We start from the raw sequence: 25,957 nt of genomic DNA, 5'->3' as shown, positions 1-25,957 counted from the left end.
ATTTACTTTATTTCGAATGCTGCGTGCGTTTAGGTAGAGTGTTTTAATACTAGTTTTTAAACCATGATTTTTAGTTTCGACCCCTCCTGCAGCCCCTATATATTCAGTGGCCCTTTTTGTTTTTTGCCTTGGGTTTCTCTGCCCTCCACTTTTACTCATCTCCTTTCTGTCTTTTGCTTTTGTCTCCTTTTTGTTTCCCTCTGTCTCCCTGCATTGGTTCCCATCCCCCTGCCATATTAGTTTAACTCCTCCCCAACAGCACTAGCAAACACTCCCCCGAGGACATTGGTTCCGGTCCTGCCTAGGTGCAGACTGTCCGGTTTGTAATGGTCCCACCTCCCCCAGAACCGGTTCCAATGCCCCAGGAATTTGAATCCCTCCCTGCTGCTCAAGCCACGTATTCATCTGAGCTATCCTACGATTCCTACTCTGACTAGCACGTGGCACTGGTAGCAATCCTGAGATTACTACTTTTGAGGTCCTACGTTTTAATTTAGCTCCTAGCTCCTTAAATTCGTTTCGTAGGACCTCATCCCTTTTTTTTACCTATAATACCTACCTATTATCCTGACTGCCTGTCTCCTGCCACTCAACCAATTTCCTTACGAGGTCAATAATTTGCCCTCAATTCCGTGGGCTTCTGCCTTAGTTAACAGTCCCTTATGTGGGACTTTTCAAATGCCTTCTGGAAGTCCATATAAATAACATCCACAGACATTCCCCTGTCCACTACTTTAGTCACCTCAGGTTTATCAGGCATGACCTACCTATCACAAATCCATGCTTGCTCTCTCTGATCAAATGAAAATTTTTGAGATGTTTAGTCTCTCTATCCTTAATTATAGACTCTAGCAATTTCCTGACAGCAGATGTTAGACTAACTGGTCTATATTTCCCTGGTTTCCCTCACTCACCATTTTTAAATAGCGGAGTGTCATGCAGTTTTCCAATCTAAAGGAATGGTTCCTGAATCGAGAGAACTTTGGAAGATTATAGTTAAGGCATCTGCAATGTACTCACCTGCTTCTTTTAGAACCCTGGGATGGAAACCATCTGGCCATGGGGATATGTCACTCGTAAGTGCCATTATTTTCTTTATTACATTTATCTATCTTACACAAATTTTATTGAGTCCCTGTTCCTGATTTAGTTTCCTTGAGATTTCAGGCATGCTAACCTCTTCCTCTACTGTAAATACTGACGCAAAGTAATTAGTTAACATGTCCGCCATTTCCTTATTATCACTGATAACATCACTGCTTTCAGTTTTTAAGGGACCAACATTGCTCATGACTACACTCTTTTTCCTAATATAATTGTTTAAAAAAATTGTGTTGAATTTGATATCTCCAGCAAGTTTCCTTTCATACTCCCTTTTTGTAGCTCTCACGATCTGTTTGTGATCCTTTGCTTTCTTTGTAACATTTCCATTTGCCAGGATCTGTGCTTTTTTGCATTTTGCTTACATCACCATCATCATCATCATAATAGGCAGTCCCTCGAAATCGAGGAAGACTTGCTTCCACTCTAAAAGTGAGGTTTCAGATAACTGTACAGTCCAATACGGGAATTACAGTCTCTGTCACAGATGGGACAGTCAGTTGTTCAAGGAAAGAGTGGGTGGAGAGTCTGGTTTGCCACACGCTCCTTCCGCTGTCTGCGTTTGATTTCTGCATGCTCTCAGCGACAAGACTCGAGGTACTCAGCGCCCTCCCGCATGCTCTTCCTCCACTGAGGGCAATCTTGGGCCAGGGATTCCCAGGTGCCGGTGGGGATGTTGCACTTTATCAAGAAGGCTTTGAGGGTGTCCTTAAAACATTTCCTCTGCCCACCTGGGGCTCACTTGCCGTGTAGGAGTTCCAAGTAGAGTGCTTAGTTTGGGAGTCTCGATTCAGGCATGCGGACAATGTGGCCCGCCCAACGGAGCTGGTCGAGTGTGGTCAGTGCTTCAATGCTGGGGATGTTGGCCTTTGTCAGTTCCGGGCTCGATCCAAGGTCGTCCCATCCTCTGTCATCGAATAACAGCACACGGACAATGCTTGTGTCTCCGCACATTCAGAGGCCGAACTCCAAACCATCATCAACATCTTCACTGAGGCGTACGAAAACATGGACCTTACACTAAACATCCGTAAGACAAAGGTCCTCCACCAACTTGATTCCGCCTTTCAGCATTGCCCCCCCGGTCATCAAAATCCATGGCGCGGCCTTGGACAATATGGATCATTTTCCATACCTCAGGAGACTACTATCCGCAAGGGTAGACATCGACGATGAGGTCCAACACTGCCTCCAGTGTGCCAGCACAGCCTTCAGTCGTCTGAGGAAGAGAGAGTGTTTGAAGACAAGGACCTCAAATCTGGCACCAAGCTTATGGTCTACGGAGCAGTGTTACCCGCCCTCCTATATGGCTCAGAGACGTGGACCATATATAGTAGACACCTGAAAGCACTGGAGAAGTACCACCAGCGCTGCCTCCACAAGATCCTGCAAATCCACTGGGAGGATAGACGCACCAACATTAGTGTTCTCGATCAGGCCAACATCTCCAGCATCGAAGCACTGACCACACTCGACCAGCTCCATTTGCTTACAACACATAGGTCTCTCCACCTTCCTGAGTGAAGAGTCCCTTATAACTACACACTTTTTGTGCCTTTCAGTCTGTGCCTTTGCCCTAGCTATTAACTCTGGATTTCTAATCACTACTTCTGTGGCCTGGTTTTGTTTTTGCATTAAGGGGCAGAGCCAGGCATTTGTTCATCTGGTAATCTCTTAACTTTCTTGAGCTTTCCTATTGTATTTGTCTATCTTACTCCATCCAGTGTCAGTATTTTCTGGTTTCCTTGGCAAAGGTCATCTTTTCTTGGTGACCATGTACCTGGTTGCCACGGTGCTTACCTGTGGTCACTGATGATTTGCTCTTGTGGTCAACTGCTTACGCAGTAACTTCACTTTATACAAGTAGAGCTATTTATTGTGTGTACTAAAAAATGCCTCTTGCCCCTACTCTCGTATACAGGTGAGAATCCATAACTTTCACAGAACTTGACCATTTATTATTTATTTAATTATTTAATTTGGCTTGCAAATTTGCCTTCTTTAATGAATGGCACATAATTTTCATGTAAATTAATCTTCTTCACCAAACAGCACATGAGTTGTTCGAAGGGCAAGTATATTTAGTTTGCTCTCCAATCTATTGGGCTCAATTTTGCCCAAGTCCATTTTCTGGCGCATTGCCAGAGTTACGGCGGGTTTTTAGGTCCAGAAATGCGGCATAAACAATTGTCCAAGCTGTCCCCGATCCGTAAATCAAATCCGGAGCCGTGCAGCGTGTCCAGTCGCCTCAGCGATGGAGCCTGCTGTCTGCGCCGAAAAAAGCATGCACGGGGAAAAAAACTTACGTTTTTGACGTCGCTCCAATGGACGCGCATGCTCAGTACAGCTGGGATTTGGCTATCGACCATTTTTAAAGAGACAGTCGTGTGTGTGTAAGAGAAGGAGTGCTGTGTGTGTGTGTGAGAGCATTAGAAAAATCGCAGCTGCAGCAGTACAAGATGCAACGCGGACCAAGGACCAAGAATTTCTTGCTGGAAGAAGTGGAGTCACTAGTTACTGTGATTGAGAACAGATGGCAGGAGCTGGACACCAGAAAAAGTCACATAAAAGTCCCACCAAAAGAAAGAAAGAAACGCTGGTACCAAGTTGCAGAAGATTACTGCGCAGTAGTGAACACCACGAGATCTGGAAGCCAGTGTAAAAAGAAATGGCAGGACCTTGGTCAAGTAGTTAGTGTAAGTAATATTTTCATTTATTCAATGCAATTGTAAATGTGACCAGCTGTGTATATCCCACCTAGCAGAAAGGCATCCTCTCTAAAAAGTTGTATTTTCATCTTTGCAGAAGAAAGGGGAAAGAACACGAACAGGAGGAGGCCCGGCAAATCTGCACCCACTGACACCCTTGGAAGAGAGGATCGCTGCTTTGATGGGTCCTGCCTGGAGAAAAACAATCAGTACTGCACAAGCTGAGCCAACACTCGAGGGAGAGGGTAAATCCTGCAAATTCATCATGGTCCTTCAAATCAACCTGCTGCCTGGCCTGCGATGTGTGAGCCTACTAATGCCACCCATCCTGCCCCCTCCTCTGCTGCTAACCATTTGTCTGTTCTGTTATATTTTGCAGAAGTTGAGGCCAATCCTAAAGATGCAGAAGAAGATTCAGACACGGATGAGCCTGAAGAATAGAACATCTTCCAATCCATTCATGGGGGTGAGGGGGAGGGGATGGAGCTGGATGAAGCTCCCACTGTTGTACTGACTTTGGAGGAGGTGCCACTCATAGAGTTCACAGCCCCTTCCGTGACTAGCGGTTTGAGTGTTGATGGGAAATTCCATGGTTTCACACCTTCCGAGGTTGGGGGTCCCAGTGTTGGGGTGCAGCGAGGCACACCCAGGGCCCCACCGTCCCAGGCTATAGGTCACAGTGGTGGGGTGCAGCGAGGCACACCCAGGATCCCACCGTCCCAGGCTGTGGGTTCCATTGTTGGGGTGCGAGCCACACCCGTGGGGAGGAGGGGAAGGAGCATCGACCACACTCTCCTGAGATGCAGGATGTAACAGATGTGATTCAGGTGATGTCATTGAGTGCGGAGAGCATTGACCTACCCAATCACTCCTGGACACCATCAATGGAGTGAGTGTTGAGGTGGCGGGACTGTCGGGAGAAATAACACTTGCCGGGAGGGAATAGTGTCCATGAGTGAGGGAGTGTCAGAGGTAGTGCAAACCATGGCACTGGCCATGAGGAAGGGAATGTCAGAGGTAATACTGGCCATTAGGGAGGGATTGTTGCAATCCGCTGAGACACTGTCAGGGTGCATGAGGGACGGCATGTGTGAGTTAGCTGCTGCAATAAGGGAACACACTCAGACCCCGCGCCCATTGACAGAATCAACTGCCACTCCCACTGCAATCCCCACACCAGCCTCTGAAGAGCTCAAAGCCGGGTCCTCCAACTTGCCGCCTGACGCTGATGCCCACCACGCTCAAGAGGTGCGCAGTACCCGAGATGTTAGAAGGAATACGCTTGGTGTCAAGCCCAAAATCACTGTGCCACGCCTGCGGGCAGGGGTGCTGGAGAGTCCAAGACCAAGCGCAGCGGGTGGTCTTAGACTAAGGGGGAGAGAGATGGGTGCAGCCTTTCTTTGCTGCTGTTGTTGTTGTTGTTGTTACTGTTGTAACCGTTCTCAAATTAAAAGTTTTTTGTAAGTTATGTAAATTTACAAGTTTATAAGTGATCTTAAAGTTTTTAAGTGATCTTAAAGAGTGATACTAAAGTAAAGTTTGATACTAGAATAATTTTATTAAAGTTAAATTAAGTACATTGTAAACTTTTGAATAAAATATATTTTACATTAAAACTGAATCATGTTTCATTAACAAAACACAACATTACGGAAGCGACCTCTCTCTCCCTCCTCCTCCCCGGGCACTAAGCCTTCTGATCGGTTGTCTCTCCCTCCGCTCCCCCGCCCGACCCTGGCCTGGAGTGCACTCCCGGTCTGCTCCCCGGCCCTATCCCAGGCCGAATGGTCGCTTCCGATTTCCTTACCTGCACTGATTTCTTTAACTCTCCGCAAGGTTTTTCTGGAGAGGCCACATATGCTGGCCTAAGCAGAACTGGAGTAACTCTCAGCTGGCCAAAGTTCCCTAAATGGCCAGAATTGGCATCGGTGGCTGGTTATGCCCCATTTGGCTGAAAAAAAAACTTACCTAAAAAAAATCGTAACTAACTGAGATGGTTGCTGGTGCAAGTTGATTGGGGAAACTATGGATTTTTTACTTAGACCAAAAAAAGCAGCCTGCTCCAAAAAAAACGGCGCAAATCACTGGGGAAAATTGAGCCCTATATTTGTAGGAACTTCTAATGTGACCCGCTGATTTTCAGCCTGAATAGCTGTTCTGTTCCATTGTGATTTTACTTTCAAAGCATTGCAATGAGACGGTACACAGCAGATAGTCCTCTCCTAATGTTTGAATTGCTGCCATTTTATGTGACTATTTTAATTCCTACTCCATGACTTCATGACATATTATGAAGACCATAAGCTCTCCTGCCAGTCACAGTAACCTTAGTGGTTAACCTCCTGGGGCTAGAACCTCTACTTTTGTGCTTATCGCCCAAAAATGGGCGTTATTTCTGGCATGGGCAGTAAAAAAGGGTTTTCAGATCGCGGGCTTCTCGCCCATTCTCAAAGCACTTGAAAATGGGTGTTACAACGAGCAATATGAATTGGGCGGTAGCGTTAAATCTTTTTGACCTACGGCCGTAAAGTGTGGCCGTCCTTAGCAACGGCATGGCAACGCTCGATTCCCGCGATTCAGGAGGTCAAGGGTCATCATGACATGCGCAGAAGAAGAGGCAGAGAAAGAGGGAGCTCAGAGGCACTGAAAGCGTGTGTGGGTGTGGTGTGTGCTTGTCTGGCTGTTGTGGGAGGCACGAGGGAGATTCACCAGAAGCAAAAAGCCTACTAAGCACCAAGAACATAGTTGGCACCGAGTTTTTGTCCAACAAATAATATATAACATGGAAGGGATGGAGAAGGCCCTGGAGCTCGTAGCCAGGAACACTGGTGACAGAGGGCTCCCAGTGGTTCCGGAGCGCGGCACTGCACCCCAAGATGCTGCACCCCCATTGCCAACCACACATGAGAGCCAGCAGCAACATCTTGCTTCTGGCTCGGAGCACATTCCCACCTCGGGACCGTCCTCTCCCATATCCGTCCAAGTAGCGTTTCGGCCGTCACCGCCCCCTCCCCCCCCCACCGCCCCCACACAATGAAGCATCGCCTGAGGAGCTCCTCGGCCAGGCGGCTTGGAGTCAGGAGGGGAAGGGGTAGAGGTGGGGAGGGGTGGGGGGCAGAGGGAGGGTTGGTTTGTACAGAAATACTGATGATTTCAGACTAATGTTTGGTTTAAATGTTCTTTATTTAACCAAACCTTGTAGCGCATTGGCTCAGATAGCTGCACCGTTACACACTGGTGATTCCTTAACATCAAAGAGTATAATATAATGACACTCAACTTCAATCAACGTAAACTTTTACTGTCACTAAGGTGATGCCCACCATTGATGTATCACCTGCACATCCAGCAGTGTGTCAGTCTTGTAAATAACACCAACGTTCTTTCAGGCAAAGCGATCATTGATGAGCTCCTGATGTAAGGCTCTTGCAGCTACATTGCCACCATGGGCCCTTTCATGGCTTCAGCGTCAGTCTGATTGTCTGCGCCGATGTCAGCGTCCGCTTCCTCGTCCTCCTTCCTCTCTCTGGTGAGGTGGACTGTCAGACTCATCAGGCAATTCTTGTCCCCTCCTGATAGCCAAGTTGTGCAGCATGGAGCACACCACCTCAAATTGAGCTACCTGCTCAATGGTGATATTTGAGCTCATCTCCTGAGTGGTCCAGGCATCTAAAGCGCTGCTTCAGCACTCCAGTGGTTTTCTCCACGATATTACGAGTTGCTCTGTGGCTCTCATTCTATCGCCTCTCGGCTTCGGTGTGGGTGCCATGTGGAGAGATCATCAGCCAGGTGGCGAGGCCATATCCTTTGTCACCAAGCATCCAGCATTGACCTTGCGGCTGATTATTAAAGAAGTCAGATACAGTGCTCTCACGCAGGATGTGAGCATCATGGATGCTGCCTGGAAATTGAGCATTCACTGCCAGTATAATTTGCTGGTGGTCGACAACCAGTTGGATGTTCAGGGAGTGGAATCCTTTGTGGTTCCTGAAAACCTCTGCATCCTGAAAAGGTGCCCGCATCGCGATGTGCATACAGTTTATTGCTCCCTGAACCTTGGGGAAGTTTGCAATTCTGGAGAATCCTAGAGCCCTCTCACTCTATGCCTCCCTGGTCAAAGGGAAGCTGATCAAGTCCCTCCTGCATGCATACAGGGCTTCACTGACCTGTCTAATGCAGCGATGTGTGGCATGCTGAGAAAATTCACAAATGTCGTCAGCTGTGGCCTGAAAAGAACCTGAGGCGTAGAACGACAGTGCCGCGGTGACTTTGACCTCGACGGACAGTGCAGTACTAATGGTGCTGGAAGGCTGCAGATCTGCCCTTATCAGCTGGCATACCTCAGTGATAACCTCTTTGTGGAAGCGCAGTCTCTGAAGGCAGGTGGTGTCGGGCAAGTCGAGGTCAGACTGCTTCTCCTTGTACTTGCGGGGGGTGTAACGCCGTCCTCCTCATCAGTCTGGCACGTCTTACATTGGGCACATAATGCAGTGGAGCGTTCCTTCGGCGATGTCGAGTCTATGCATGTAATCGGTCACCGAGAGAGAGTGAGAAAGGACAGGCCCCATTGAAGTTGCTGTTTTCCACCGATTGGTCACAAACAATGAATGTCCCGACGAAGACATCTATTCAATTCCAGTTGGTCACAGTATGGTCAAGATGTTTTTAGAGATGTTCACATCAACTCCAACGACCTGCAGAGTACATCCGAACTCCGCCGAGGTTGAAGCACAGCAGCCTTTTACAAAATGTGACATGTGATCTAGAACATGGCGTCCATAATGCTGTGATTAGTTCCACTTTTTCTGGGCGTTTTTTGGGGCAAGCGATATTGTGGGCGATGTGTGTGCGAGGTGTTGAAATTGACGCTGGGCGATCTCATGGCCACTAGTTTCGGTAAATATGCTCTTTACGACAAAAAAAGTGGGCGGGCGTTAATATTGAATCTCAGCATTAAATCAGTGCGGAAAGTAACTCTGGGCAATATTATGGGTGTTGATTTCGCCCATTCTGATGATTCTGTCCCAAAAAAGTGGGCAGGTGGTAATAGTTTTTCCTGGCATTAAGCACATGGGGAAAGTAACGCTCGACGATAAGTTTCCTAAAAATGCCCGTCAGTTTCCACTTTGTGCCAAAATGGGCACTATATGGGCGTTATATGCTATTTCAGCGGTAAAATGGGCATTAAGTGGGCGTTAAGCATGCAAAAAAAGTGGAGGTTCTAGCCCCTGTTCCCAAAACTGCTGTAGGGAAGAGACAAGTGAAAGTAAACAAAGCCAGTGAGTTCTGTACCACTAGTACTGGAGAAGGTACAAGACTTCATTGTGAATTAGCAATTGCTGTAGTTTAAGTGAAGTAAAGAACCGACAGACAGGCTAAGCTTGTCAATTTGTGTATATGTGTCAAGGACCTTGCAGACTACATTTTTATTTTTGTGGACAAGCATTGTTAAACACACACGTATCTGACTTCAGTAAGAGGGAACACTGAGTAGTATAATCTTTTTAGTATATTTATAGGAGTGCTCCCCGAAGACCAGTTTGAAAATGGAAATAGGGAATATTTTATACAAACGATTACAAGTTTGCCACAGAATCATTGATTTCCCAGACAATATATAAAACTAACTACTGGTCCATTCCTGTCGAAGTGTATTAGGAGGAAAGAATAATATATATTGAGGTACAATGGAAGCAGTAGTTTTAAATCTTGAGGCACGAGGTTCGGGATAGTTTACTATAGGACCTCCTTACTTGCTCTACATTTTCTACTTTAGCAGAAATGAAATAAAAGTTGGTTTACACCATGGCTTTGAAAATATAGAAAGTATAGGGACCTTGTATTCATTGATAAAATGTATTCTTTATTCCCATTGTTTAATGTTTTTTTGAAAAGTTGTTGCTTCAGAAAATAATGCTTCAGTGTTATCAATAAATGGGCAATAATAACACAATATTTGCATGTGAACATTTTTCTAGTCATGGTTTTATTTCATGTGTACAGTTGCTAAAGTCAAGCTGGCAAAGGAAATACAATTTCTGGAGTTAATTCTAGCAGTGAGGTATCTGCATTGTGTGTGTAGCTTCAAGATCAGTGATACAGTCTCTTAAAGGAAAATTAACTCCAGTTAGCATTTTGTCCATTTGGAAGTATCAGAATAAGGAAACAAGCAAGCTGGCAGTTAACATGCATAAAGTAGATAATGGTTAGAAATTACTGAAAATTAGATCTGTAATGTTTCCATAGTATATTATCTTTTAAATGTGAGTCACATTGCATTATTCCTTGTTGCAGTGACCAGATTATAAACTACAACCTGTGCAGAAGACTTCCGACTGACCACGTCAGTGGTCAGCTCCAATTCAGAGTGGAACTTACACCATCTATTCATGAAGGTAAAGGAACCGTGCATCATATCGGAATAGTCATTCACAGTTATCTTTGGTTCCGAACTTCCCTCTGGTCCTGTTGGCCTGCTGAATTTTCTGTTAATGTCACATTACTATTGCTGTGCCTACAGCCTAGACTAACCTGACACCTCATTGATTGTAGGATTCTATGGCCCGGAATTTGCAGTCAGTAGTGAAGCGATGCCAATCGCTGCTGACCTTGGAAGAAAGCTGCCCACAAACATCTCGCGATCTCTGCAGTGAAATCTTGAGCTTTCTTGATGCTAAATTGATTCTAGCGCTGTCAAAAGGAGATCCGTCGCGTACAGCAGTAATGATGTCATCTCGCTATCTCAGCAACCAATCACATTGAAAAATTCTCAGACAGCAAACCAGAAAATAAAAGCACTGATTACCAATTCACTTTTAATTTTTTTTACATAGAGCGAAATAAGGATTGGGATATACACATAGGGTTAAGGTAGAAGTTGAAATATCATAAACAAACATTAGAAAATTTTAAAAATGTTTTATTATTTTAAAAATCTAATAACTTTCTATCATAATGGAAAAATTTGACGTTCCACAAATATAAAATTAATTTTTCAGTGCCAGAACAGTTGTTCAGCAGTCGATATGCTGTTAAAACCCCAGTTACACCTATTCCAACAAGGCTTAACTTTTTATAGAGTGTTTAACAGCGATATTAGATTGGAAAAGCTTTAAGTTTTCGTCAGTTCAACTGATTTCACTCATTGCTAGCTGTGAGGAGTTCTACAGCACAGCCTGTGGAGGAGCAAGGAATGACTGACCGCAACTGCAGGATTTCTGTGTTTAGCTGTGTGTGCGCTAAATCCTGAGCTAACGGTCAATTTCAGAGGGGTAGTGACAGTGAACGCTGATCGTTTGCCATCATGACCACTGCAAAATATAACCTACATGTTGTACCTTGAGCTTTTTGCCAAAAGTTGTATCATTCCTTTGTAGTTGTTGCATTCTCTGCAAATGTTGTACAAATATTGAAAATTAATGCAACCAGTCACACAGATCATGGGTTATAAGCTTTGAAAACACTTTTGGTAATCAACTTCCCACTGCTTGTATCACCTTAGTATTCAGGCAAAGATTTGTAGATGTGAATTGTTACACATCATCAAAGTTTCCCAGCAAACAGATGCCTAATTTGATTTGTCACTTTACCTTTCATTCATGTTTTACGTAAGGAAAAAAAATATGGTACAATTTTCCATGTAATTTTTTGACAATACAAAATGTCCTTAGTGTAAAAGTACAATTTTCACTAAGGTTATGAAATTATTTCTGAATACAAAATGATGCATGTCATATGTAGAAAATTACAGTGCATGTATTTTTGCTTATACAAAAGATGAAAAGGAAAAAGGTCTAGTCAGTTGGGCAGACATTTGCTGGATAATTTGTATTAGATTAATAATTCACAGCAAACAATTTTGTCCTGGAAGGTTAAAGGAATGCAAATAGTAGGAAGTCATATGCTTGGTTTCTTTTGCTTAGCATTTGGTAGCCATCTTTGTTGAGGCCAAATTAATAATGCAAAGAGTACGTCACACACTCTCATTAGTTGCTGTCTGTTTCTACTATGTGTCGGAGGAGCAGCGGAGGAATTAGTAACCTCTTGCACACTTTCTGGATTTGGATCTGTCTACAAATTTGGGTCCACTGGACCTCGACGGTCAGGTGGGTCATATCTGCCACTGGAATCTCTGTTGACCTAGCCCGCTTACAGTATATTTTAGAATTTTTAGAAAGTGGTATTCAGCTTAATGCTGTGAAGGGTCATTTAATTGATCTAGTTTACACCTCATAATTTAATATTCCCAGTTATGTGACAAAGGGCACAGTTACTATCACAGTACCTGGATCCAAATGCTACGGCGGATAGGTTGGAACAAACGTTGTGCTTTCACCCACCGAATAAACTAGGACACATTCCTTCAATGTAAGAGTTGCTGGGTTCCAAGCTGAATTTAAATGACCTCTTACAGAAGAAGGGACATTAATGCAGTCAAGATAGATATCTCGTCTGTTGCAGTGTAATGCAAGAACATAAGGGGAACATTTTAAAATTATCATAATGCTGCCATCCTTAGAATTTCTAGAAACAAATATTAAAATATAGAATCCCTCACAAAATGAAACCTGAGATCCATCATTGATACAACATGTAATAACAGAACACAATATTATATGAAAGAAATTTAAAAAAAAATTAAAGTAAATATACATGTTACTGAAAGAAAAATAACAACTTCAATTTATATAGCACCTGATAATGTAGAAGAAGGTTCCAATGTCGAAAAAGTTCCCAAAATGTTACACAGATGTGTAAATAAAACCAAAAGGATGAATGGTAAGCCAAAGTAGGACCTTTTAGGAGGGGTGATCACAAACTTTGTACAAGAGGTGGCTTTTAAAGAGGGTCATAGAAACATAGAAACATAGAAAATAGGTGCAGAAGTAAGCCATTCGGCCCTTCTAGCCTGCACCGCCATTCAATGAGTTCATGGCTGAACATGCAACTTCAGTACCCCCTTCCTGCTTTCTCGCCATACCCCTTGATCCCCCTAGTAGTAAGGACTTCATCTAACTCCCTTTTGAATATATTTAGTGAATTGGCCTCAACAACTTTCTGTGGTAGAGAATTCCACAGGTTCACCACTCTCTGGGTGAAGAAGTTTCTCCTCATCTCGGTCCTAAATGGCTTACCCCTTATACTTAGACTGTGACCCCTGGTTCTGGACTTCCCCAACATTGGGAACATTCTTCCTGCATCTAACCTGTCCAAACCCGTCAGAATTTTAAACGTTTCTATGAGGTCCCCTCTCATTCTTCTGAACTCCAGTGAATACAAGCCCAGTTGATCCAGTCTTTCTTGAAAGGTCAGTCCCACCATCCCGGGAATCAGTCTGGTGAATCTTCGCTGCACTCCCTCAATAGCAAGAATGTCCTTCCTCAAGTTAGGAGACCAAGACTGTACACAATACTCCAAGTGTGGCCTCACCAAGGCCCTGTACAACTGTAGCAACACCTCCCTGCCCCTGTACTCAAATCCCCTCGCTATGAAGGCCAACATGCCATTTGCTTTCTTAACCGCCTGCTGTACCTGCATGCCAACCTTCAATGACTGATGTACCATGACACCCAGGTCTCGTTGCACCTCCCCTTTTCCTAATCTGTCACCATTCAGATAATAGTCTGTCTCTCTGTTTTTACCACCAAAGTGGATAACCTCACATTTATCCACATTATACTTCATCTGCCATGCATTTGCCCATTCACCTAACCTATCCAAGTCACTCTGCAGCCTCATAGCATCCGCCTCGCAGCTCACACTACCACCCAACTTAGTGTCATCCGCAAATTTGGAGATACTACATTTAATCCCCTCGTCTAAATCATTAATGTACAATGTAAACAGCTGGGGCCCCAGCACAGAACCTTGCGGTATCCCACTAGTCACTGCCTGCCATTCTGAAAAGTACCCATTTACTCCTACTCTTTGCTTCCTGTCTGACAACCAGTTCTCAATCCACGTCAGCACATTACCCCCAATCCCATGTGCTTTAACTTTGCACATTAATCTCTTGTGTGGGACCTTGTCAAAATCCTTCTGAAAGTCCAAATACACCACATCAACTGATTCTCCCTTGTCCACTCTACTGGAAACATCCTCAAAAAATTCCAGAAGATTTGTCAAGCACGATTTCCCTTTCACAAATCCATGCTGACTTGGACCTATCATGTCACCATTTTCCAAATGCGCTGCTATGACATCCTTAATAATTGATTCCATCATTTTACCCACCACTGAGGTCAGGCTGACCGGTCTATAATTCCCTGTTTTCTCTCTCCCTCCTTTTTTAAAAAGTGGGGTTACATTGGCTACCCTCCACTCGATAGGAACTGATCCAGAGTCAATGGAATGTTGAAAAATGACTGTCAATGCATCCGCTATTTCCAAGGCCACATTCTTAAGTACTCTGGGATGCAGTCCATCAGGCCCTGGGGATTTATCGGCCTTCAATCCCATAAATTTCCCCAACACAATTTCCCGACTAATAAGGATTTCCCTCAGTTCCTCCTCCTTACTAGACCCTCTGACCCCTTTTATATCCAGAAGGTTGTTTGTGTCCTCCTTAGTGAATACCGAACCAAAGTACTTGTTCAATTGATCTGCCATTTCTTTGTTCCCCGTTATGACTTCCCCTGATTCTGACTGCAGGGGACCTACGTTTGTCTTTACTAACCTTTTTCTCTTTATATATCTATAGAAATTTCTGCAATCCGTCTTAATGTTCCCTGCAAGCTTCTTCTCGTACTCCATTTTCCCTGCCCTAATCAAACCCTTTGTCCTCCTCTGCTGAGTTCTAAATTTCTCCCAGTCCCTGGGTTCGCTGCTATTTCTTGCCAATTTGTATGCCACTTCCTTGGCTTTAATACTATCCCTGATTTCCCTTGATAGCCACGGTTGAGCCACCTTCCCTTTTTTATTTTTACGCCAGACAGGAATGTACAATTGTTGTAATTCATCCATGCGGTCTCTAAATGTCTGCCATTGCCCATCCACAGTCAACCCCTTAAGTATCATTCGCCAATCTATCCTAGCCAATTCACGCCTCATACCTTCAAAGTTACCCTTCTTTAAGTTCTGGACCATGGTCTCTGAATTAACTGTTTCATTCTCCATCCTAATGCAGAATTCCACCATATTATGGTCACTCTTCTCCAAGGGGCCTCGCACAACGAGATTGCTAATTAATCCTCTCTCATTACACAACACCCAGTCTAAGATGGCCTCCCCCTAGTTGGTTCCTCGACATATTGTTCTAAAAAACCATCCCTTATGCACTCCAGGAAATCCTCCTCCACCGTATTGCTTCCAGTTTGGCTAGCCCAATCTATGTGCATATTAAAGTCACCCATTATAACTGCTGCACCTTTATTGCATGCACCCCTAATTTCCTGTTTGATGCCCTCCCCAACATCACTACTACTGTTTGGAGGTCTGTACACAACTCCCACTAATGTTTTTTGCCCTTTGGTGTTCTGTAGTTCTACCCATATAGATTCCACATCATCCAAGCTAATGTCTTTCCTAACTATTGCATTAATCTCCTCTTTAACCAGCAATGCTACCCCACCTCCTTTTCCTTTTATTCTATCCTTCCTGAATGTTGAATACCCCTGGATGTTGAGTTCCCAGCCCTGATCATCCTAGAGCCACGTTTCCGTAATCCCTTAAAGGAGGTGTGGGTAATGGAGAACTGGAAGGTTTTAGGGAGGGAATTCCAGAGTGTGGGTCTTGGGTAGCTGATGGCACGGCTGTCAGTGGTGGGTTGAAAGGAATGGGTGATGCATATGAGGTCAGAGTCAGAGGAATGGAGCAGTTGGGGTGGGGGTTGTAGGGCTGGACATGGTTACAGCGATAGCAAGTGGTGAGATCATCAAGAGATTTTAAACAAGAGGATGTAAATATTATATTTGAGATGTTGGGGACTGGCAGCAAGGGAGCTCAGCAAGGACTGGGCTAATGGGTGAGCAGGATGGTGCTGGATATCTTAAGGGCAGTAGATTTTTGGATGAGCTGATGTTTACATGGCACAGAGGATGGGAGGCCGGCCAGACCATGAGAACATTGGAATAGGCGCACCTGGAGGTGCCAAATACATGGATGAAAGTTTCAGTGATGGGCTGAGGTGTGGCCGAAGGTAGGTGATCAGCTCAATACTGCATAGGATGCTGAGGTTGTGTACAGTTCTGTTTCAGCTTGAGCTGGTGTTTAGCAGGGAAATGGAGTTAACAGCAAGTGTTGAGAGAGGAGGTGGCTAGGTAGACCAGGTCATCAGTGATCATATGGCCGACTTCATGTGATGAGGAAGAGGAGCAGACGATGAGTATGTTCCTTGGCAAGTCAAGACATAATGATGCAAGGGCTGTCACAAAAATATATTTTTGGGACAATAGTAAGCATTAACTTGCTTGTCTCTGTTGACTTGTATTGATAGTTCTAGTTGGAAGCACTATAGGCACGATTTGCTGTGTTAAGTCTATTTTTTTAGTTAACTGAGTGAACCTACTGTACATCTATAATAAACGTAGCTAATTAGTAGACCTAGAATACGGCATGACTACTTTGACAGTAAATTACGTGATTTTCTTTGAATTGTAAATTAAACTTGAATTTTGTGTTTATTAGATGCTTCTCCTGAGGCTTTGGGCGCTTATCTTGGAGCAAATGCTGTAAATGGAGATTTGGGCAGTCCATCTGATGATGAAGATATGCCAGATCCACTAGAATCAGCAGCACATCCTGGCCAGATGGAAGTTATTGTGAATGGACCTATACAGAAAGAAATTGGGGCTGTGCACATTCCAAGTGCATCCAGCAAAATTGGAGGTATGGTCAACGAATTTGCAGTACTTGGTGAACCTTCAGTAGCAAGGCCATTCCCAGCAAAACATGCAACCTATCGCCAAGAATCACTGAATGATTATCTTGATACAGTTGATGGTAGTGAAAGTACAAAGTCAAGTTTGGCTGAAGTTCACCTGCATAAGGTTGGAGCATCTCCCAAACTGAAAAGTAGTTTCCCTACAGACACTAGATTGAACGCTATGCTTCATATAGACTCTGATGAAGAGGACCATGATATTCATCAAGAATTGGCTTATGGATTCCAGTTAGCAGGAGAAAACGAGGAAAATGGCATACAATTTAACTGTGCTTCTGGCAGCACTGGTAATGAGTACTTGGACAGTCAGCAAAACAGCAATGGAGATCAACTTGGTTTTAGACGGTCTTCTGACTCTCAGATAAATCTGACAGAAATTGAAGAGGCATCAGCCTCAGATGTAGCACATGCACAGTTATCAGACTCTCAGTATAAGAATTTTCATCATCTGCTGGACAGCCTTTCTTCAACGGCACAGGTTGGAGGTGAAGAAGAAGAACAGGAAAATCATGAGTTACAGAGCAATGATAACATTATAACCAGTACCTTCCAAGAAGATGAACATATTCCGGAAACTTCCAGGACTACAGTTGATCAAACTGCTGACGCTGGAAGCAGTGCAGAGAGATTGCTGACACAAACAGAATCGGTAGATCAAACATCGGAACCATCCCAACTGTCTTCAGAGAATGAACAAAGTGATACAACCCGCACAGAGAGTGTTAGTGAAGCCAGCACTAGGCCAGAGGGAGAAAGTGATGCAGAAGGAGCTGATAGCTCCTGCAATGGAAGTGGCAACACAACAAGGGTATCTTCATCTGTAGAAAGCACCACGCGATTTTCCTCTTTTGAAAGTGCCAGGTTCTCAGAAACCCCAGCATTCTCTTCGCAGGATGAGGAAGATGGTGCCAGTCCTGCTGATGTTCTTGCAGAAAACCAAGATTCTGAAGATATTGCAGATATTCCGGTGAGTGAAGAAACTGAAAATAACAATGAGGCACAGCAGCAGGAGCAAGCACCTCTTGAGATGGATACATTACCCTCTGTATCTGAGACAGAAGATATTTGGCAGAGGAGGAGGAGTTTGCAGGCAGCAGCAGCAGCAGCAGCAGCAGCAGCAACAGATGCTCTATCACAGGACGAAGAAGCCAGACCTGCCTCAGCAACTCCAGAGGAGACAAGTGAAGCCACAGCAGAGGCTGAAGGTGACAATCCAGGTAAATTTAAAGAAAACTTTAATGTAGAACAGTTGCATGTAAGGTTCAAGTAATTTAAAGCTTGTTAGTCAAATAGCAAAGTAGAATAATTTAAATAGCATATTGGAGAGACCAATTTATCTTGTGAAGGACGACACTAGACAAAAATATCATTCTACCTGGACCTTTAACCTGAATGCATATAGAAGATATGATGAAGTACCTGTGTGGCACTTTGCATCAGAAGTGATTCAGTGGCGTGGCAGCTTAATGTGTATTAAAATATTGATTAATTTCATAAGAGCCATTTTTCTGTACTACAGCACATTGTGAAACATTTTTATGATTTTAAAACATTATTGGCCAGATTCTCCATCAAGCACCCACCAGCCTTTGAGATCCTTACCCTCAGTGCGGCAGGACGTTACCCGTTATCAGCGTATTGATGAACCACTACCACCAAGTGAGTCTATCAAATTTGCTCAGAATGGATACTTTCAGAACTCATTCCCATAGGGGTTCTCCCGATTGTACGCGATAACTTGAGAAGATTTCTGGAAATCCTGTCGAAATGGCGTTAACAGGAATTCTGTCAAAGTTACAGTGGATGATCTGGGAACCCCTGTGAAAATTCTATCCCACGATGTTTAATACAGTATTGACAAGCCATGTCCCTTTGTGTAAAAATGTCTTTCCATTCCTAGCTGGGGCAGCTGTAGAGGTACTACAGTTGGGATTAACCTCTTCAGGCTATGAGTGGAAAATTGGACAACTTTACCATTTCTGATTGTTATTGAGCAGACACTGGTGTGTGTTCATTGATGAGGGCAGGTTTGCTGTGATGGCCCCTAACAGTTGAATAGACCACTGATGGTCAGTGTCCATCAATACGTGAAGAAACGCCTTGGGACATTTTACTACATTAAAGACGCGATATAAATGCAAATTTTTGTTATTTTTGTTGTTGATTGAACACTGGGATGAAGTATAAGGAGATCGCTGCAATCTCCAGAACCAAATCCCAGCATAAAATTCTACCTTTAGAAAAGAAACAGCAATAGAAAATTGAAGGGAAAACGTCTTTGGAATAATACCCCTTGTAAAATTGCAATTACCTGATTGTTTTTTGATATGTTCATGTGGCCACAGAAGAGGAATTGATTTTCTTCTTAAAAATACTGCACATGTCGAATGCCATTTTTTCTATTTGGTCAATTTGCTCCTCATTTTTAACTTTGCAAAGGTGCTAATCTTTCTGCTTTAAAGAGGTTAGCATTTTCTACAACAACATTGGGGGGGGAGGGGACAAAATCTCACAAAGTTGAATTTATTATGAATGTTAATATTTTCGAAGTTTCAGTAAGTTATTTCTTAGTTTACTTTCCTTTCATCTTTTGAAGTCTCGTTTTGTCAGACACCTTTCTCACATGGTTAAACAGGCCAAGGACAGTTGTTTGTGACTGGCCCTCCAATTTTCCTCCTGTTCTAGTTCGGAAGTGCCTGAAAGCCTGCCTTAATGCAGTCTCTCAGATGATCAGGTCATTTTCAACTTTGTCCAAGAATGATCCGTTCAGTCTTGGATCATGAGCCTCTTCAGATAGCCACAAACAAAAGCTGAACCGTAATATAAAGAGGCACATATGGGCACCAAAGTCCTGGTTGAACATACCATTGCAATGTTGAAACAAAGATTCAGTTACATAGAAAGAAACATAGAAATCTACAGCGCAGAAGGAGGCCATTTCGGCTCATCGTGTCCGTGCCGGCCGACAAAGAGCCACACGGCCCTCGGTCAGCAGCCCTGAAGGTTACATATAAACCTATGAACAATGAACAATGGAGGAAAGGTAAAGAGCATCCAGCCCAACAAGTCCGCCCCACACAACTGTGACACCCCTTACACTGCAACATTCTACACTCCACCCCAACCGGAGCCATGCGATCTCCTGGGAGAGGCAAAAAAACATAAAACCCAGGCCAATTGGGGAAAACAATCTGGGAAAATTCCTCTCAGACCCATCCAGGTGATCGAAACTAGTCCAGTAGATCACCTTGGCCGTATTCTAGTCCCTGCAGTACTTACGATTGTATCTGCACCAGCCAACACGAGGTTATCCAGTCTAATCCCACTTACCAGCTCTAGGTTCCTAACCCTGCAGGTTACGGCACTTCAAGTGCCCATCCAAGCACATTTTAAATGTGTTGAGGGTTTCTGCATTCACCACCCTTCCAAGCAGTGAGTTCCAGACCCCAACAACCCTTTGCGTGAGGAAGCTTCCCCTCAAATCCCGTCTGAACCTTCCACCAATCTTAAAACTATGCCCCCTCGTACTTGACCCGTCCACCAAGGGAAATAGGCCCTTGTTATCCACTTTATCCAGGCCCCTCAGAATTTTATATACCTCAATGAGGTCTCCTCTCAACCCCCTCTGTTCCAATGAGAACAAACCCAGCCTATCCAATTTGTCCTCATAACTAAGATTCTCCATTCCAGGCAGCATCCTAGTAAATCTCCTCTGCACCCCCTCTAGTGCAATCACGTCCTTCCTATAATACGGCGACCAGAACTGCATGCAGTACTCCAGCTGTGGCCTAACCAGAGTATTATACAATTTAAGCATATGCCTCGGCAATAAAGGCAAGCATTCCATATGCCTTCTTAATCACCTTATCCACCTGGCCTGCTACTTTCAGGGATCTGTGGACAAGCACTCCAAGGTCCCTTTGTTCATCTACATTTCTAAGTGGCCTACCCTTTAATGTGTATACCCTTTCCTTATTAACCCTCCCCAAGTGCATTACCTCACACTTCTCGGAATTAAATTCTATTTTCCACTGTTCGGCCCACCTGGCCAGTAGATTGATATCCTCCTGCAGTCCATGACTTTCCTCTTTATTATCAACCACACAGCCAATTTTAGTGTCATCTGCAAACTTCTTAATCATAATCCTTATATTCAAATCTAGATCATTGATGTATACCACAAAAAGCAAGGGACCTTGAGCCTTGAGCCCTGCGGAACCCCACTGGGAACATCCTTCCAGTCACAAAAACATCCATCAATCATTACCCTTTGCTTCCTACCTCCAAGCCAATTTTGGATCCAACTTGCCACTTTGCCCTGAATCCCGTGGGCTTTAACCTTCGTGACCAGTCTACCATGTGAGACTTTATTAAAAGCTTTGCTAAAGTCCACATATACTACATCATACGCACCACCCTCATCAACCCTCCTGGTTACCTCCTCGAAAAATAAAAAAAAAACATGATCTTCCCTTAACAAATCTGTGCTGACTGTCCCGAATTAATCCTTACCTTTCTAAATGTAGATTTATACTGTCTTTCATGATTTGTTTCCAATAATTTTCCCACCACTAACAGGCCTATAATTACACGGCCTATCCCTTTCTCCCTTCTTAAACAAGGGTACCACAATATCAGTCCTCCAGTCCTCTGGCACCATGCCCAAATCCAAAGAGGACTTAGAAAATGATGGTCAAGGCCTTTGCTATTTCCCTTTTTGGTGACAGTTTTGAGGGTCTGGTCTTCAAACACTCTTTTCCTCAGGCAGCCGAAATTGCCACCAAGCTCATGGTCTAAAGGGCTGTAGTAATACCCGCCCTCCTATATGGCTCAGAAACATGGACCATGTATCTCAAATCGCTGGAGAAATGCCACCAATGATGTCTCCGCAAGATCCTATAAATCCCCTGGGGGGACAGATGCACCAACGTTAGCGTCCTCGACCAGGCCAACGTTCTCAGCATTGAAGCACTGACCACACTTGATCAGCTCCGCTGGGCAGGCCACATAGTTTGCATAGCAGACACGAGACTCCCAAAGCAAGCGCTCTACTTGGACCTCCTTCACGGCAAATGAGCCAAAGGTGGGCAGCGGAAACATTACAAGAACATCCTCAAAGCCTCCCTGATAAAGTGCAACATCCCCACTGACACCTGGGAGTTCCTGGCCAAAGACCGCCCTAAGAGGAGGAAGTGCATTCGGGAGGGCGCTAAGCTCCTCGAGTCTCGTCGCCGAGAGCATGAAGAAATCAAGCGCAGGCAATGGAAAGAGCATGCGGCAAACCTTTCCCACCCTCCCCTTCCCTCAACGACTGTCTGTCCCAGAGACTGTGGTTCTTGTATTGAACTGTACAGCGACCTAAGAACTCACGTTAAGAGTGGAAGCAAATCTACCTCAATTCCGAGGGACTGCCTATGATGATGATGATTTATTTTTTTACTTCGCTCAACAGCCTGGGATGCATTTCATCCAGGCCTAGGGACCTATCTACTTTCAAAGCTGCTAAACCCCTTAATACCTCCTCTCTCACTATGTTTATTTCATCCAGAATTTCACACTCCTCCTCGATAGCAGTATCTGCATTGCACCTTTCCTTTGTGAAAACTGATGCAAAGTAAGAACCATACCAACATCCGCCTCGACACAGAGATTACCCTCATGGTCTCTAATAGGCCCTACCCTTTCTTTAGTTATCCTCTTGCTCTTAATATATTTATAGAACATCTTTGGATTTTCCTTAATTTTACTGGCCAAGAATTTTTCATGGTCTCTTTTAGCATTCCTAATATCCTTTTTAATTTTACCTCTGAACTTTCTATATTCCTCCAAAGATTCTATAGTATTTAGCCATCGGTATATGACATAAACTTCTCTTTTTTTCTTTATCATCCCCTGTAAGTCTCTAGACATCCAGGAGGCTCTAGAATTGTTATTGCCACCCTTTTTTTTTAAGGGCACATTTCCTCTTTGAATCCCACTGTTCCGACACTGATTTACCTACAAGTAACTGTTTCCAGTCCACTGTAGCCAAATCACTTCTCAACTTAGCAAAATTAGCATTTCCCCTAATTTGGGACTTTTATTCCTGGTCTGTCTTTGTCCTTATCCATAACTACCTTGAATCTGACTGCATTATGGTCACTGGCACCCAAGTGCTCTCCCATTAATATCCCTTCTATCTGCCCAGCTTCATTCCCCAAAACCAAATCCAAAACCGCCCCCTCTCGTGTTGGGCTTGTTATATACTGCCTAAAAAAGTTCTCTTGAATGCATTTTAAGAATTCCGCACCCACTGTACCCTTCACACTATATTTGATCCAATCAATATTAGGATAGTTAAAATCCTCTACTATTACTGCCCTATGGTTTTTGGACTTTACAGAAATTTGCCTACATATTTGCTCTTCTATCTCCCTCCCACTGTTTGGGGGTCTATAATACACGCCCAGCAGTGTGATTGCCCCTTTTTTATTTTTCAATTTGATCCATATGGCCTCATTTGATCCTTCTAACATATCATTCCCCCTCACAGCTGTAATAGTTTCTTTAATCAATACTGCGCCCCCCCCCCCCTCTTTTACCAATCTCTCTGTCTTGTCTAAAAATCCTGTAACCAGGAATATTGAGCTCCAAATCTGCCCCTCTTTCAGCCATGTACTTGGGCAGATGAAGGGTGGATGATCAGTCAGAAGGGATTGTAGTATTTCCCGACCAAGACTTCAGAAATCATCCTGTTTTGCACACCTTTGTTTCCATGGAAGTAGGCAGAATCTTTTTAATGTCTCATTCACAATCTTTGCAGGGGTGGAGGGGTCCAGTCATGTGACATCAGAGAATATATTTTGTGGTGAAAATAAATCAAAGAAGTTGATGCATTTGCCTGGAGGTATTAAATGTCATATAAATCATAGTTCTGAGATTATCATAGCCCTCCCTAATGATTGCTATAAATGTTTCAGCCATTTTGTAAGAAACTTACTGGGTTCTGCAACTTTCTAAATATTTTAGAAATGCACCGTATTCATACCTCTAAAGATGGCCTGGTTAAAGTATAACTATTTTAAACTAGTACAGAAGCTGCAGTATTAATTTTGCTGTTAAAATATTGTCTTCTGTACTTTTGTCATCACAGTATTTATCTTTGTTCAGGATATGCATTCAGGTGTTGAGATTTGGCTGGTAGAGGTTGACATTTTCAAGTTATTTTTGGGAACAAGTGTTCAATCCTAGTCTTAGCTGAAGTCATAAGGTTTAAGTGTCAGATTGTCTGTCATAATTCTGCCTCTTGATTTGATTTTTTTTAACACCATAGATTGGGAAGCTCGGATTGATAGCCATGGCCGGATCTTTTATGTGGACCATGTGAACAGGACAACCACTTGGCAAAGACCCACAACTCCAGCCTGTCAGCAAATTGTTCAGCGTTCCAATTCAATCCAACAGATGGAGCAGCTTAACAGAAGGTAAATGAAAGAAAATCTGTTCCTAATTTTAGCCTAACTGTTGCTTGCTTGTTGGTCAGTACAGTCTTTTCAGATAACTAGATTGCTGCTGTCAAGCTGATGAGCTGAGAGTGAGGCAAAACCAGAAAAAGCTAAACCAACTTGGCTGACTGTAACTTGACCTGGAAATAGCAACCAGAAACATGAGACGAGGTAAATATATGAATGCACATAAAATGCTGGCAGCTAAGTACAACAATGCCCTCTGAGCATAAAAGGGCTACCTCAGGGTAGCAAGGTAGTAAAGCACAAACTTGTCCAAAAGGTTCAATTGCTAAATTAGATGAAATGTTGTACATAACATTTGAAATCAGTCAAAAAAAGTAGTTTTAATTGGATGTGATTTGAGTCTTAGTGCAGAAATGTCTCACCTCTACAGTCTTCACCTATGCTCACCTATATCTTAGAAACATAGAATTTACAGCACAGAACCAGGCTATTTGGCCCAACTGGTCTATGCCGGTGTTTATGCTCCTTACGAGCCTTCTCCCACCTTACTTCATCTTCCATCAGCATATCCTTCGATTCCTTTCTCCCTCAAGTAATTATCGAGATTCCCCTTAAAAGGCATCTATGTTGTTCACCTCAACTACTTCATGTGGTAACAAGTTCTACATTATAACCACTCTGGGTAAAGAAGTTTCTCCTGAATTTCTTATTGGATTTATTAGTAACTATCTTATATTTGGAACCCCAAGTCTTGGACTCTCCCACAAGTCAAAATATCTTCTCCAATCTATCAAGCCCCTTCATAATTTTAAAGACCTCTATTAGGTCACCCCTCAGCCTTCTCTTTTCTAGCCTGTTCAGTATTTTCAGATAGTCATAACCTCTCAGTTCTGGTATCATTCTTGTAAATCTTTTTTGCATCTTCTCTATATCGTTTTTGTAATCTGGAGAGCAGAACTGTGCACAGCACTCCAAGTATGGTCTAACCAAGGTTCTACATAAGCTTTTCAATTCTATTCCCCTAACTTCTGGCTTCACCCATTTTTCGACCCTATGCTGAGCTTCTAACTCCATATCCACTCCGTCACTAAAATGGCCTAATTCCACCCCCGTAACATTGCCTGTCTCTGCCCATCTGCTGCTGAAATGCTTTTGTTGCCTCCAGACTCGACTATTCCAATGCTCTCCTGGACGGCCTCCCATCTTCCAAACTCCCTTAATTTAAGCTCATCCAAAATTCTGCTCCTCGTACCCTAACTTGCACAAAGACCCATTGAACCATCATCATCATAGGCAGTCCCTCGGGGTCGAGAATGACTTGCTTCCACACTAAAAATGAGTACTCAGGTGACTAATGCACCTATTTTAAATAGTGGAAGATGCCTGTGCGTAAATTCTTTTAACGTGTGGTGGCCGTTGCACACCAGCCACCACAGGGCTTAATGGGGCAAGGTCTTTGTCCAGTGGCTCTGCCACATGTGCCAATACATACACACAAACTCAAACGACTGTCCTTCCTTCCTCCTTCCCACAAGACATCTCTCTACATGGAATTTATAGTTCGCAATGTGAGCCTCACGACCTCACAGTCTCGCTATTGGCCCGTGTTGCACCTTCCTTTGGTCTTGTCCACGCTGCTCCACCTCTGGACTCTGACCTCGCTGGTCCCGACCTCCGCTCCTCGCCGGTCCCGACCTTCGCTCCTCGCCGCTTCCTACCTACGTGCTGTGTTTAACCATCACCCCTGTGTTCGTTGACCGACATTGGCTCCCGTCCTCAAACATCTTTTTAAAATGATCATCCTCATGTTCAAATAA

The 25,957-nt window shown here is 43.8% G+C and overlaps 1 protein-coding gene across 4 annotated transcripts in view; it reads left to right on the top strand.

Annotated features, from left to right (window-relative positions):
- The window catches only part of hecw2a (HECT, C2 and WW domain containing E3 ubiquitin protein ligase 2a), a 599,390-nt gene that overhangs the window by 307,418 nt on the left and 266,015 nt on the right, over positions 1–25,957 (top strand). For all 4 annotated transcript variants that reach the window (XM_070875901.1, XM_070875903.1, XM_070875904.1 and 1 more), the window contains 4 exons: positions 10,104–10,204; positions 16,434–17,906; positions 18,253–18,348; positions 24,002–24,152. In XM_070875901.1, the coding sequence (XP_070732002.1) occupies positions 10,104–10,204; positions 16,434–17,906; positions 18,253–18,348; positions 24,002–24,152 (1,821 nt within the window). The remainder of the gene's footprint in view (positions 1–10,103; positions 10,205–16,433; positions 17,907–18,252; positions 18,349–24,001; positions 24,153–25,957) is intronic.

The sequence above is a fragment of the Pristiophorus japonicus genome, chromosome 3 (genome assembly GCF_044704955.1).
Source record: "Pristiophorus japonicus isolate sPriJap1 chromosome 3, sPriJap1.hap1, whole genome shotgun sequence".
In the NCBI taxonomy this organism is placed as follows: domain Eukaryota; kingdom Metazoa; phylum Chordata; class Chondrichthyes; family Pristiophoridae; genus Pristiophorus; species Pristiophorus japonicus.
Note: the sequence above shows the minus strand (reverse complement) of the source record. Positions and strands in the feature narration are given on the sequence as shown.